At 41.9% G+C, this 16,788-nt stretch overlaps 1 protein-coding gene across 1 annotated transcript; it reads right to left on the bottom strand.

Moving 5' to 3' along the window:
• Positions 1-536: 536 nt before the first annotated feature.
• Positions 537-16,439, bottom strand: atp6v1c1a (ATPase H+ transporting V1 subunit C1a). Its single transcript, XM_072692488.1, has 13 exons — positions 16,289-16,439; positions 13,483-13,629; positions 10,941-11,008; positions 8,808-8,893; positions 8,580-8,674; positions 5,831-5,922; positions 5,299-5,397; positions 4,495-4,563; positions 3,954-4,046; positions 3,744-3,837; positions 3,113-3,210; positions 2,122-2,248; positions 537-1,327 (listed from the first exon to the last, which is right to left on the bottom strand). Exons 2-13 carry the CDS (start codon positions 13,612-13,614, stop codon positions 1,229-1,231), a joined length of 1,152 nt encoding a protein of 383 aa, XP_072548589.1. The 5' UTR covers positions 13,615-13,629; positions 16,289-16,439; the 3' UTR covers positions 537-1,228.
• Between the last annotated feature and the right edge of the window lie 349 nt (positions 16,440-16,788).

The raw sequence follows: 16,788 nt of genomic DNA, 5'->3' as shown, positions 1-16,788 counted from the left end.
AGGAGGTAATAGGAGTGAAAATAGACTGCTGACGGGGTGTGACATACTGCCCGAAACTAAAGGTACCTGCCTCGAGGCCTTGAGCCCTTATTGCTGCCTTATTAGGCAGTGGCTGAGGAAGCAGCCTTCGGACACAAAAATAACCGTGTAAATGTGTTTTTCTTAGTGTACGCAACACATGCACTCGCCCACTTTTAGAGATTATAGGTGGGCGGCCTCTCAGCTGACCTGGGGAATTTGTTCTGGGCAGGTTGTCTTACGTTTTGTCCGAGGAGCTTAGAAAAAAACAAAAACAAAACTGATTGCAGATACAAATAGGTTCGGGGATAAAAAAGATTCACTGGATCTTCACACTGAATCAGATGCCTTTTTTTGATATATTGAACACATTAAAAGTAGTGGTTATTGCTGCACATCACAGCAAAATTGATTGTGATAATGTGGCCCAACTCTAGGGGGCGCACTGGTGTGAATTATAAATAAAAAAGAAGAAAAAAAGTTTTTTTTGTAGCTGAAAAAGACAAACAGCAACTCAGTTTTGTATCGTATTATTGGTTTTATATTCGGATTCGAAGACAGACATGGTTTCCACTTATATATTTATATATATATAGATTTGATTTCACACCAAAATGTACAGAACACATATATTGTATTTTTTGGAAATACAACTCGTTCCTTGATGTGGACCACTGTTGTGTTAAACACAGAGAGGGTAAAGACACCAGTGTCCTCACACAATAAAATAGCTATTATTGTTATTATTATTATTATTATTAATAATAATAATAATGTATTATTATTATTATTATTATTAATAAATAATAATAATAACATTCTCAGCAGATGTAATAACTAGCACAATGAACAAAAGCAACAGTGGAATGACTTCAAATGTAGAACTGTTTATCTTAAATATACCCGACTCATTCACTCACACACACACTCACACACACTCACACACATAAATACACTGATGACCTTTTTAAAAAAAAAAAAAAAAACAAACAAAACAAAACCCCTGTAAACATGGTAGGGACGGCAGGACGGACACTCGGCAGCCCCGTTGACTCAGCGATAAAGGAAGGAGCATGCGAGAGAGAAAGCGAGAGCGCGAGAGAGAGAGAGAGAGAGAGAGAGAGAGAGAGAGCGATGGAGATAAAGAGAGACAGCGAGAGACGAAAGACAAAACCAAGGGAAAGGGATCTGATGGTCCAGTGGTGCTGCACTATTTGAAGTCCAGCAGGTTGCAGTCGATCTTGTAGTAGACGTAGGGGTAATACTCCTGCTGGCTCAGGTTCAGACCGGGAATGTCCATGGCAGATTGCTGGAGAGGGCAAAAAAAAATTTGTTATTAGTGCCTAAACCCCGACCACTTTATTAACAGCACCAGCTCCACCACCAGCTCCACTTCCCATATAGGAGACCGGTGTGGTTCTATCTATAGGTTCAGACTGTATCCATCTGTTTCTCTGCAGACTCTGCCATTAGCCTCCTATCCATGCTCAGGACCCCACAGGACTGACCATCAGTATTGGGGTGGTGGGTTATTCTCAGCACTGCAGACTGTGTGTGTTAGTAGTGGTGTGTTGGGCTGGTGGTACGAGTGGATCGGACACAGCAGTGCTGCTGGAGTGCTTAAACACACTGAGAACAGTCCACCAACCAGAAACATCCTGTGGGCAGCGATGAAGGACTAGAGGAGGACTAACACTAACTGTGCTGCAGCAGGTCAGAGAGCTTCAGTCTCCGACTTCGCCTTCATCAACAAGCTGGACCAGCTAGGCAGGAGTGTCCAATAGAGAGTGGACAGTGAGTGGACAGACAGACACAGTGTTTAAACACTCCAGCAGCACTGCTGTGTCTGATCCACTCGTACCACCACCAGCACAACACACACACTGCTAACACACTCGCCACCACCGGGTCAGTTAGTGTCACTGCAGTGCTGAGAATGACTGACCCACTACCCGAATACTACAGTCTGCTCTGTGGTGGTCAGTCCTGTGGGGTCTACTCGGTGCTCCTATAAGGTCAGTGGAGCTGACTGAATGGGCAGTGAGTGCAGAAACAAGTGGCCGGCTGGGTTAACTGAATGTTGGGAGCAGGTAAAGCTCATACGTCAATGATGGCGGCGGCGCTGCTGTCCAGGTGCTTATAGAGGTCATACAGCACTTCCCTCAGCTTCTTCATGTTCTTCTTATTGGGCTGCAGCAGCATCGCCTGGAAGTTCACAGGTAAGCCGTACCTGCACACGGGAAAACACAGACATTGCTTTACATCATCCTTCTCCACGTTCAGTGGTCTGGTGTTCTAGGCTAGTGCTCCCCGAACCCTGGTCCTGGACATCTTTGTGTTTACTCTGTTCCCAATTCACCTGCTAACCCAGAGCAGGACACCCCTAAAATGTATAGGACACGAGGTGTCTCCAGAACCAGGGTTGGAAACCACTGTTCTATGTTCTGTGTGCTCATCTGCTAATTAAGGTGGCGCAGCTATCCAAGCGTTGACTTCTCAATCATCGAGAGATTGCAGGTCCGATCCACAGTGATGCCACAGCCATCCGTAAGCAGCAGCCCTGGAGAGCATAACTGTCCTCGCTCTCTCTGGGTGGGCAGGACTGTCCTTCCTCAACTCAATCACTCAGTGTGGGCGTCTTTTAACCGCCATAACAGAATTAGCAGTTAGCATTAGTGTGTTGAGCTCCGGTGGTGGTGGTGTTAGCAGTAGTTTGAGAAGATGTGATGGAGGTTCACATGTCTCAGAGGAAGACCATGCTAGTCTTCAGCTTCCCAGCACTGTTCAGAGTTCTGGAAAGTTAGTGGTTTCCAGTTACCCCTGGAGCTCAACAGGCTTGGAGGAGAACGCTAACTGCTAATTCTGTTATGGCGGCTAAAAGACGCCCACACTGGCTAGTATCACCCACACTAAGTGATTGGGTGGAGGAAGGATAGTCCTACCCACACAGAGAGAAAGAGAGAGGACAGTTATGCTCTCTAGGGCTGTTGCTTACGGATGGCTGTGGCATCACGGCGGATCGGACCAGCGATCTCTCGATGATTGATTGAGTGAAGTCAACGCTTAGATAGCTGCGCCACCTTAACCTGCGTACCTTAATACAGACTCCACAAACACCCTCAGAGCCTTAATGTGGATCCAAGCGATGAAGGCCTCACTGAAGTTGACTTTCAGCCATCGAACCAGAGGACCCTGTAGAAACAGACACAGCAGGTAGGAATCAATAAGCAGGTTGTGGGTTCAATACCCAACAAAGCTGACGTAAACTATATGTCCAAATGTTTGTGGACACCCCTTCAGCTACTTTAAGTGCATCTATTGCTGACAGATGTGCAAATGCACACACACAGCTTGTCTAGTCCCTGTGGAGAAGAAGTACTGCCAATAGAATAGGGCTCTCTGGAGCAGATCAACATTTTGAAGCTTTGAACCTAATGCCAGGCGTGGGCTAGAGGGGTATAAAGCCCCCCAGCAGCATTGAGGAGCTGTGGAGCAGCTCAGTGCTGTGTTCTCTGAAACAATGGATGGTGGAGCTCCATCCAGCACTTTTGGGATGAGTTAGGGAGTTGGGGGATGATGAGGTGGGGTGGTGATCATCATCCAACATCCTGATCCCACTATAAAGTATTTAGAATAATATAATTATTTAGGGTAAAACCTTGATTTTAGACATTTTGCACATTGTGTGACCTGGACTACTAAACCCCCTGAAAACTGGGCCGTACAAACTGCTTCTTCTTATCAGTAGAGAGCCTCGTCATCTCCTCCTTATCAGCCTTCATCTCCTCCTCGTTATACTGGAAGTCTCGGACAGTGAACCTACAAGCAGACAGACAGCACACGCATCTGATCAGGAGTTTAAGACTACGGGAGTTCACCTGGAGGGATATTAAAATGAAGGAAATGCAGACGTATCCCTCAGGAATAATCCTTACTTGTTCTCTCTGGCTTTGTGTCTGAAGTCGTCGATGGCCTTGCGGAACAGTGTGACGCTGAACAGCCCACTGTCCTGATCCTCAAACAGCAGACTGCAGGGAGACCGAGCTGAAGGTTAGCTCAGTACAAATGGAACAAACCCAAACAGGCTTCTCTGACCAACAGATGAATAACTTAACTGACCGACAGCATATTATTAGTTATTAGAGCTTCATACCGGACATTAATGCTATTAGATCTTCACACTGGATATTAATGTTATTAGAGCTTCATACCGGACATTAATGCTATTAGAGCTTCATACTGGATATTAATGTTATTAGAGCTTCATACCGGACATTAATGCTATTAGATCTTCACACTGGATATTAATGTTATTAGAGCTTCATACCGGACATTAATGCTATTAGAGCTTCATACTGGATATTAATGCTATTAGAGCTTCATACTGGATATTAATGTTATTAGAACTTCATACTGGATATTAATGTTATTAGAACTTGCAGATGTAGATGTGGGAGTGAATGATGCTGCTCTTACTTTGTGGATCGTGGCACAACCATTTCCGCAAGTGTCTCGTATGTCTTCTGCCAGTCTGCATAATTCGTTCTGGTGAGGGAGCAAATATACCATTAGTCAGATAGATAGATAGACAGATAGATAGGTAGGTAGATAGACAGATAGATAGACAGATAGACAGATAGATAGATAGATAGGTAGGTAGATAGACAGATAGATAGACAGAGATAGGTAGGTAGATAGACAGATAGATAGATAGATAGACAGATAGACAGATAGATAGATAGATAGATAGATAGACAGATAGATAGGTAGGTAGATAGACAGATAGATAGATAGATAGATAGATAGATAGATAGATAGATAGATAGATCAGTTTATTTATCCCACGGGGAAAGTCCGTTTTTACAGCAGCAAAATCAAACAAGAGAGCAGCATGATAAAGGCACTTAAAGTAGTAGTAAGAAGTGGTAAGAAGAACCTGACTATAAATACAGCTATATTAATAAATACAGCTATAATATACATAATAAAACTCCCAACTATATAATAAGAAGTACTAGAAAAGTGATTGCAGTGCAGTAATAATTACATTAATATAATGTAATATACAGAATGAATTATGTGTAATGTAACAGTGCAGTAACTACATTAATATAATGTAGTGATGTAAGGCATCCTGGGGTATCAGTACAGTATAAGTGATAAAAAAAAAAAAAAAAAAAATATATATATATATATATATATATATATGGTGAGAGAGAGAGAGAGAGAGAGAGAATGAGAATATAAATGGCATATAACACAATGAAAATGATCACTTACTTTGGGACCACCACCAGCAGAGTAATGAGGTACTCAGAGTCCAGCACAAAGTCCTCCTTCTTCACAATGTCCGCGAGGCTCCGGGTCATCAGGCTCCCTCTGGTGGTACAGCATATGTTACCACACAGCTTCAACATCGCTGTTCATTTAAAGTGAATACATAATCAAATTATTTTAATTATAGGTGCTTCCCAGATTAGACCAAACAACCTCGTCAAGGTCCAAAAAACAAATCCATTTAAGAAAGCTGTGTGCAGTACAGACTACAGGACTAGTACTAACAACTACTGATCTACAAGGCTTCTAAAATCTTATAAGACAGCTGTAATATTGGATTATCTGCACCTTATGCATGGCAGATCTTACAGTGTCCTGTCAAATGCCCCATTAGGCAATAATAAAGTTCATCTATGTATCGATGTGTCTGTCTGTCTAATCCCAATTAGCAGGAGAATCTCCCAGCCAAGCAGAGAAGCACATAAACTGGATGCACAGAGCATCAGAGCTTCCTCAGACTCTTCTCTTTACTCACGCGTTCTTCCTCTCCAAGTTCTGCAGGTTGCCCTTCAGGTTGTTGTACGCCGACGCTCTGGCCTTCAGGTCATTGTCAATCTGTGTTACTTGCTGTGAAACAGCAGGGGGAGACAAAGGAGCATCAATACATTTCCTCTGACCAGTGTTTGGGCAGGGCTGCTCATACATAAGCATCAGTAACCTGTTCTGAAGTAAAACTCATTAATACCATAGTAATTATTACAGTAATCACAGTCTAATTACATGTTTGACTGGTGTGTGGATCATTTGCTTTGATTAGGGTCATTAGTCAAGTTGTGATACTTTATGTTTACATTCTTAAGTACTGCAAGCAGTGTACTAAACTATAATAATAATAATAATAATAAATATAATTAGAATAATAATAATTATTATTATTATTTACTTATTGCGCACATTAACTTTATATGCTCATTAAAATGTCATGTCAGAGTTGGTATGGCTTGAAATGGATTAATATGGGTATTGATGCGTATGGACTGATTGGAGTTATGGATTGATGTGAATGGGTATGGATATGGATACACATGGACTGATGTTATGGAAGGTATAGATATAGATAGGCATGGATATGGATAGGTATGGATTGATACAGTTATGTGTGGGTATGGATGGGTATGAACTGTAATGAACTGATATGGGTATGAATGGTAAGCATAGTTATGGGTATAGATTGATATGGATAGGTACGGGTATAGATGGGTATGGATTGGAATGGATAAGTATGGACATGGATGGTACTGTTATGGATGAGTATGAATTAATGAACTGATATGGCTATGAAGGGGCCTGCAGAGTTATGAGTATAGATATGGATATTGAGGGGTATGGATATGAATGGGTGTGTATTAATATGGTTATGTACTTGTATGGATGGGTATGAATGGGTATGCACAATTATGGGCAATGACAGATATGGGTATTGATGGATATGGATTGATATGAACATGGATTGGTATGGCTATAGATTGGTATGGATTGAGATGGGTACTGATGGGTATAAGTATGGATTGAGATGGTTACTGATGGGTATAAGTATGGATTGATATGGGTACTGATGGGTATAAGTATGGATTGAGATGGTTACTGATGGGTATAAGTATGGATTGATATGGGTATTGATGGGTATAAGTATGGATTGATATGGGTACTGATGGGTATAAGTATGGATTGAGATGGGTACTGATGGGTATAAGTATGGATTAATATAGGTACTGATGGGTATAAGTATGGATTGATATGGGTATTGATGGGTATAAGTATGGATTGATATGGGTACTGATGGGTATAAGTATGGATTGATATGGGTACTGATGGGTATAAGTATGGATTGAGATGGGTACTGATGGGTATAAGTATGGATTAATATAGGTACTGATGGGTATAAGTATGGATTGATATGGGTATTGATGGGTATAAGTATGGATTGATATGGGTACTGATGGGTATAAGTATGGATTGATATGGGTACTGATGGGTATAAGTATGGATTGATATGGGTACTGATGGGTATAAGTATGGATTGATATGGGTACTGATGGGTATAAGTATGGATTGATATGGGTATTGATGGGTATAAGTATGGATTGATATGGGTATTGATGGGTATAAGTATGGATTGATATGGGTACTGATGGGTATAAGTATGGATTGATATGGGTACTGATGGGTATAAGTATGGATTGATATGGGTATTGATGGGTATAAGTATGGATTGATATGGGTATTGATGGGTATAAGTATGGATTGATATGGGTACTGATGGGTATAAGTATGGATTGATATGGTTACTGATGGGTATAAGTATGGATTGATATGGGTACTGATGGGTATAAGTATGGATTGATATGGTTACTGATGGGTATAAGTATGGATTGATATGGGTATTGATGGGTATAAGTATGGATTGATATGGTTACTGATGGGTATAAGTATGGATTGATATGGGTACTGATGGGTATAAGTATGGATTGATATGGGTACTGATGGGTATAAGTATGGATTAATATAGGTACTGATGGGTATAAGTATGGATTGATATGGGTATTGATGGGTATAAGTATGGATTGATATGGGTACTGATGGGTATAAGTATGGATTGATATGGGTACTGATGGGTATAAGTATGGATTGATATAGGTACTGATGGGTATAAGTATGGATTGATATAGGTACTGATGGGTATAAGTATGGATTGATATAGGTACTGATGGGTATAAGTATGGATTGATATGGGTATTGATGGGTATAAGTATGGATTGATATGGGTACTGATGGGTATAAGTATGGATTGATATGGGTACTGATGGGTATAAGTATGGATTGATATGGGTAATGACGGATATAAGTATGGACATACATGGATTAATACGGGTATGGACTGTACGGATATAAATGGGATATAAAAGGGGAATAAATTAGTATGTGTTGGAAAGTCACCAATATGGGTGTGGATATTTATAGTGGAGTATGGGCCGGATATCAGAAAAAATGTCCTTGATGAAACAACATAGGAATAACATCTGAATCTGATCCACACTGTGTGATGTGATGCTGTTAGGTGTGTCTCTTGTCCTGTGGAGCAGGAGTGTGTGCGTAGTTTGAATATGATGGCCTACCATTAGATGCTCATCTTTAATAAAGTGTTTTTTATGACCAGCTCATTTTAAAGCTCAGTAGTTTTAAACTAGGCTAATATATGAGTCAGGTTCTGTTCTGAGACTCACCTTAGATATGATCTCAGATATGTTCTTCAGAGACTGCTTGATGGGATACTTGGCCATGTCCCACTGGAACCTCGTGATGTAGGTGATCAGATCCACTGAGAAGGAGCCGCAATAACAAAGCATTAATTTAGGAAATATTACACAAGCCAATTTGACCTCTTCAAGTCCAGAGTGTGTGTGTGTGTGTGTGTGTGTGTATGTGTGAGAGAGAGTGTGTGTTTGGCTCACCTCCATTGGCCAGCAGGTTTTCCTGAACTTTATCTCGACTGTCCTCCAGCACGTCGGCCATGTACTGAGCCACCTTCTTCACCACACTGCGAACCATATCACACACACATCACACACACACCCTCCCTCACATTCTATACCATCCTCACCAACACACTTCATCACCAGCATCAAAGGTACCCTGACACTTCTGAGAAGCGGAGACAGAGAGCTGGAGAGAGGGAGAGCTTCCTCACCTTCTAGGAATAGGGCTGTGTACACTATATGGACAAAAGTATTTGGACACCTGCTCATTCATTGTCTCTATAGAAATCAAAGGTATTAAAAAGAGTTGATCCTACTTTTGTTGGAGTAACTGTCTCTACTGTCCAGAGAAGGAGACTTCCTACTAGATTTTGGAGGAGGATTTTAGAATACAATATAATAAAAATACAATAAAAATACAATGTGAAATACCCCCCCCCCACATGTGCAATTAAGAGTAATTTGCAATAACTGTAAATAATATTGTTATTGCTTTTTTCTTCTATTATTTATTTTGTATATATATATATATTTATCTACGTTTTTGTAACTGAGTGTCTTGCTATCCCTTTCTGCTGTGACACTGGGAATTTCCCCACTGTGGGACTAATAAAGGATGATCTTATCTAGATGACGTGACCAGGTGTGAACAGGGTTTGAGGTTTGAGAAAATCTTCTTCTTCTGATTTTGAGAGGAACATCCTTACACCCCTGATGCGCTTGGTGCACTAGTGCTCTTCTGGTTTTAGGGTAGGTTAGAAATGGTGGTTAGAAGGAACGCTTTGGAGGTCAAGTTGAGGTCAGGAAGGTCAAGAAAGCTTTGAGAGAGATCTGCTGTGCAGGACTGAAAGAAAGGCAAATCAGACGCCGGTCTGACTGTAAAAGAGCTTCAGGAAGACTGATTAGCAGTCTGCACTAACAGGACCTTCACAGAAGAGATCCTCTCCGGTGTTCCTCACCACATCAGAGTTCTCAACTTCTGCATGCCTCTGTATATAAATAAAGCGTTTTATTATCATCATTATTATTATTATTGTTATTATTATTCATATCATAATCATCATTGTTATTATTATTATTAATATAATCATCATTATTATTGTTGTTGTTATTAATTACCACATTATTATTATTATTGTTATTATTATTAATAATATCATCATTATTATTGTTATTAATTATCATCACCATCAATATTATTATTGTTATTATTATTATTATCATCATCACATCATTATTATTATTATTCATTATTCTCATCACATCATTATTATTATTATTGTTATTATTAATTTCATCATCATTATTATTGTTATTAATTATTTTCATCACATCATCATCATTATTATTATTAATATCATCATCATCATTATTATTATTGTTATTATTATCATCATATTATTATTATTGTTATTATTATTATTATTATTGATCGATCAGCCATAACATTAGCACCATTGCTCAAAACATTGCTCAATTTCATCCACATCCTGCCATTCCGTGAAGAGAGGAGGAGTCCATGCCTCGATGAGTCAGAGGCAGTGTTGCAGGGGCGCTCGGGGGACATTCAATACTCAATATTAGGCAGGTGGTGTTAATGTTATGGCTAAAGTCACAATTCCACCATCAGGGAACTCTCTAGCCTAGCACACATCTGTGAAAGAGCTGGACTGTGTGAAAGCAGTCTGAGCCTTTCAAGCGTATAAATAGAAATAGCAGGCGTGGATGAGGCACAGGTCATGGGATTTAAATACGATTGAGGAAAGAGGAACAGCAAACTGCTAAATGGCTAATTTTAGCCGGGGACGCTGGTCATCGCAGGGCTGCGCGAGATTCCGCAGCACGCCAGAGTAAAGCATCCCAGATTAAAGCCCTCCGACTCTGCGTGCCCGTCCTAAATAATAACATCACCACTGCAAACGGACCCGTTCACAGGACCCGGCTGAAACCACCACCGAGAGCCTGGACAGTTTGTCTTTAGAGGTTCAGATCAAAGGCTGGGTCTGACAAGAGTGATGGTTTGCACTGGGGTGCTTTCCTGGATAGTGTGTGTGTGTGTGTGTGTTGGTGGGATGGAGTGGGGTGGCGCAGGGGGAGGGGGGGACGTACCTCTCCACAAAAGAGTCCAGCTTGGCCAGCTCGTCAGACAGACCCACTAAAACATCTAACGTCCCGACCTGCGAGGAGACAGAGAGACAGAGGCTTTGATCAGAAACCCGGGGGGTAATGAGGCAAAGCAAACGCAGCCATGGCGTGTTTGGTCAGGGCTGGTGGGAGAGCCGGACGGCCAGCGGCAAAGCCAGGGGCCCGACGAGCTTCTGCTGGCGCCAAATCTGTTCTCGCCCCGTTGGTGTGTAAACAGGCTGGTGCCGGCCCCCACGCTGCGGAGGGGGGCATCAGGGTCACTTGAGCTGAAACATAACTAATATAGCTACGCTATATGGACAAAAGTATTGGGACGCCTACACATTACACCTACAGGAGCTTTTATGAACCTTCCCCCTTATTCTAAACCCATAGGCTGTATTAATATGGTGCTGGTCCTCCTTTGCTCTAAGCTCTACCAGCAGCAGCAGGTCTGGAGCTCTGCTGCAGTTACTGAGTCAGTTGGAGGCTTTTCTGCACTCTGCTCTGAGCTCAGCACTCGACCCTGACCCCGCTCTGTAACTTTACGTGGTCTGACAGACACTCGGTGGACACTGAGCTGCTCTCTGTGAGCTGTTCCTCCTAAACTCTTCCACTGTTCAATAATAACACCACTCACAGCTGATGGAGGAAGATCTAGGAGGGAAGGTCTAAATTTCACCAGCTGACTTGTAGTTGTTGGTGCAGCGGTGCTGAGCTCCTATTACATACAGAACCACGCTGGAGTTCAGTGAGCTCTTCAGAACCTCCTGTTCTTTCACTGATGTGGGTAAGAAAGACAGAATGAAGGGCTAGGGGCTGGATTTTATACACCTGTGGCAACGAGACGGAATCAGACACCTGAATTCAGTGATTAAGAGGGGCGTCCCAATACTTTTGTCCATATAGTGTGCCATCATAGCATTGTTTTAGTCTGTTGGCTAACATTATCCACTAACCAGGCCAGTCTGTGTTAAGGTCCTGACACTTTATATATATATATATATATATGAACTATTTATTAAAATGATTAATTTCATATTAATTCTTATTGATCTGGCCCTGCAGATCCCTGAGAACAAACTGTAATCAATCAGGCAATCCAATCAGGTTAGTTTGCCCCCCGATCTGATCCGAATCTCTTTATACTGAGTATCAGCCAATACTGATCTGATCTGATCTCTGTGTGTATGAATAATAATCCTGCTCTACAGTTTAGATCAGACGAGCTGCTGATTAATCTGATCAGTAAACTCCTTTATTTTCAGTCTCAGTTTCTATAATCAGACTTTCTGGACTGTCTGATTTAGTTTAGTCGAGACTTTTCTTAAAATGATGTTTTATAGTGTTTAATATCTAATAATCCAGTCTGATCTCCTCCCTGACCAATCAGCTCCCAGCTCCTTTACAACACTGCAGTCAGGTCACTTCCTGTGTGTGTGTGTGTGTGTATGAGTGTGTGTAGTAGTACACACTCTGGACTGGTCTCTGTGGTTGTTGCTGGTCTACTGGTGTGTAATAACTGGTTTGTAGTGGGTGAATGTGCTGTGTGTGTGAGATTGGGGTCTCTATAGCATGTGTGTGGGTGTGGGTTAGCATTGGCGTTAGCCTCCATTCCACGGGTTCTTCAGTGCCGGTTCTCCCGCTGGTAAAACAGAGCATTTTAGTGAGAGTGAAAGAGTGAAAAGGGTCAGATATTATGGTCTGTTTTTAGGTTTCACTGTAAAATAGCTCCACAGCTCCTTTATTTACCTTCTGAGAACAGCTGGGGTATAATGTGCATTAATGGTGACTTGAGGACACCAGATGGCGCTCCGAACGCCGCGGTTAAAACTAAAAAAGACTCGGAACTGGATTGGGATTAAAATAGCCGATACCTGACCCATTCAAATATGCTGAACGCTGGATCGGATCCAGACACCCTGGTGTTCGCTCTGTTAGCTGGTTTTAGTCATTAAGTAAAGCTACACAGTAGTGCTGGGCGATTAATGACCTGATGATTATATAAGCCGCTGGAGTTGCTCAATCGGCTCGGCGTTATTTCCAGGTCTCAGAGTCACATGACTACACACACGGTAGTACGTTTTTAAAGGCTTGTTAGCTAAATTAGCCTCGTAGCTCCAGTGTAAAGGCCAGATGAAACCGCTCCGGGCTGGTGGAGTACTGTCACTTTAAGCTTTATGGACGAGAAGAGAAACTGCTGAAAGTCAAACTCGCTCACAAGACACGTTCTGCTGGGATCCGTGTAAGAGGAACTGGATGGATTCAGACTTTCCTCAAATGGAGAAGTCCAGAACTGCACTGTAGACAGGAAATACATGAACTTATTCCTATCAGAAAAATCCTATTACCCACATATCTTCAATTACCTGGTGAACGTGGGTTCAATATTATATATATATATATATATATATATATATATATATATATATATATATATATATATATATATATATGTGTGTGTGTGTGTGTGTGTATATACACAGCAGAATCTGTACAAGCTATAGTAGTACAGTAAAGGTCAAACCTTCAGGTCAGGGATGTTGAACTTGTTGTTAGTGGACAGGTTGTTGGTGCGAGTGGTGGCCATCATCAGCTTGTCCCACGTCTGCTGGCAGGTTTTCTCTCCAGGAGCCGAGATCAACCAGAACTCCGTCATGACTGCAGGGAAAGACTGGAACAGGGGCATTTCTTTCAACATTAATATAATATAATAAATATCATATATAAAAATATATGATATAATAATCAGTGCTGTAAAAAGGTGCTTGAAACATTAAAAACGACATGTTTTAATTAAGAAAAGACATTCAGCCCCCAATCTCACCATGTGGAAGAAAGTAGGGCTGGGTAGTATGGTTACAAAATAAAATAGATCACAATATTTAAATATTTTTTTCAATAATAAAATTGATTATATTTTGACACACAAAATAATAGTATTAAATAAAACAGAGATGACTATAAAAGGAATTTAAAAAATATACACACAGAATACACAGAAATTAGACACTTATATAGCTTACTTAAATAAGAAAGTGAGCAATGTATGGGCATGGTTATGATAAAGTGCAGTGTGAGAAATGGGCAAATTCTAGTTCATATTTAGCAACATTTGTTTTTATTAAAAATTTCCTGCACTACATTTAATTCAACAGGACTAACTGCACTCTTTGTAACAGAAGGTACAGTTGGGCACTGATGATGTCCACAATGTGCTCAGAAAAATAACTACAGTATCATGATAACTACATTTTTCATTATCCGATAAAACACAGACATATTTTACCACATCTAGATTTACCTCTTCTTTTTCAGTAGCTGGTTACACTCCTCTTAGCCACAAAAACTGCAACCGACCACTTTCTGTACCCAAATCACTTTCTGTAGTCAATTAGTGTCTCGCAATTCTATGGAGGGACTCTAGGCCACCCCTCCATACAGAGCTGCTTCAGCTCAGAGACAGTTGTAGGCCTTTGATCATGAACGTCTGCTCTTTGATCATCTGCTAAATACTGTATGTGAACTGTGGGTTTCAGGTCCTGCCACAACAGTTCAATTGAGTAGATTTAAGCACATCTGACTGGGCCATTTTCCCCTTTTGTGCTTTGGGTCATCGTCCTTTTGCATGGCCCAACTGAGCTTCAGCTTCAGCTCACAGACAATACATTTTCAACTGATTAATACATGTGAAACTGGCGAGCTGGTCTGATTGATGGCACAAATATAGCCTGGAAGATCTGGGGGAAGTTTCAGGCAGTCCAGCTGTGGCTGTATTTCTTTTCTTTTTGATAAGAGGGTACAAATATCTTACCAACAACTGTATTCTGTTACAACCGCAACAACTACGATAATGTAGGTTCTCATCTCCAAAACGGCTCCAGAATACGACAAGAGATCCAGGAGGGGCTTTAGAGAGGTTCTACAGGTACCTGCCTGAAACTGTGGGCCTGCACTTCTGTACTGTGATTCACACTGGATACACAGTGACTGATTTAATTAATGCTCAGCTGATTATAATGAGAGATGTAGAGAGACAGACATGTGGATAGACAGATGCAGAGAGACAGACATGTGGATAGACAGATGCAGAGAGACAGACATGTGGATAGACAGATGCAGAGAGACAGACATGTGGATAGACAGATGCAGAGAGACAGACATACAGATGCAAACAGATGTAGACAGACAGACATACAGATAGACAGACAAACACAAACAAACAGACATGTAGATAGACAGACATACATACAGACAGACAGGTAGATAGATATACAGATAGCCAGACAGACAGACAGATAGATATACAGACAGATAGATATACAGATAGACAGACAGACAGACAGATAGATATACAGACAGACATACAGAGAGACAGAGATAGACAGATGCATACAGACAGACAAACAGATGCAGATAGATGTAGACAGACAGGTATACATACAGACAGGCAGGCAGATAGATATACAGACAGACAGACAGACAGACATGTAGACAGACAGACATACAGATAGACAGACACACAAACAGACAGACATGTAGACAGACAGACATACAGATAGACAGACACACACAAACAGACAGACATGTAGACAGACAGACAGACATGTAGACAGACAGACATGTAGACAGACAGACATACAGATAGACAGACAGACATACAGATAGACAGACACACACAAACAGACAGACATGTAGACAGACAGACATGTAGACAGACAGACAGACAGACAGACATACAGATAGACAGACACACACAAACAGACAGACATGTAGACAGACAGACATACAGATAGACAGACACACACAAACAGACAGACATGTAGACAGACAGACAGACAGACATGTAGACAGACAGGCATACAGACAGACATGTAGATAGATATACAGATAGCCAAACAGACAGACAGACAGACAGATATAAAGATAGACATGTAGATAGATACACACACACACACACACACACACATATATATATATATATACGGTAAATATAATAATTATAATCTATATGACCCCTTATAGGACTTAGATCAGTCTACTTACTTTGACTTATCTAATTATACCCGCGTTTTATCAATTTATGAATATTACACATCCACTAACTAACCCTGCTAATCAATATATCAGATTAGATCATATTCATCTATTGATCTGAATACTGATCTGTTATATCAGCCAGGCGCATGTCTGCGTTATAAGCCCTGTGAGCTGAGAGCTGTCATAGGACACACAGCGGCCCGGCCCGGCCCGGCTCACACAGCGGCCCGGCCCGGCCCGGCCCGGCCCGGCCCGCACCCCTTCACACCGTCTCAGCCATTTGAGCGACTTACCTGCCCCTAATCGAGCTGACAGTGCGGCTGGGGAAGGCTGGAGGACTCGGGTTCGTGTCCGCGGCTCTGGATTATGGGCCAGGGTTACTCATCGTGACCCAGGCCGGCGCCTCCACACACACTCAGGGTCAGCTGATCCCGTACACCCCACCCGTACTCCACACAAGCCCGCCCCCCGCACACGGCGATTGGCTGATCCCGTCGTGGCTCGTCAGCGTGTCTGCGCTCGGATTGGCTGGCATGTCCCGGGTGCTGCGCTGGGATTGGCTGTCAGCTCGAGCTGGCAGACTGGCCGCAGTTCGGGGTCGCTTCCCGATGCGCGCGAACACGGGTGGAAACAACAGCGCGTCACACACGAAGTCAGCTGACCCGCTGAGAGCGGAGCTGAGCGGAGAAGCGCCACCTGCAGAGCTGGAGGACTAACAGCAGCTGCGAATTTACTCTTTATTTAGTTCATTATTTATTAAACTACATCAACATGTATTTGTCTGTTTAGGCGT

This window comes from Salminus brasiliensis, chromosome 1, assembly GCF_030463535.1.
Source record: "Salminus brasiliensis chromosome 1, fSalBra1.hap2, whole genome shotgun sequence".
NCBI classification, from domain to species: Eukaryota; Metazoa; Chordata; class Actinopteri; order Characiformes; family Bryconidae; genus Salminus; species Salminus brasiliensis.
The sequence above is the reverse complement of the archived record's forward strand: the minus strand, read 5'-3'. Positions and strand labels throughout refer to the sequence as shown.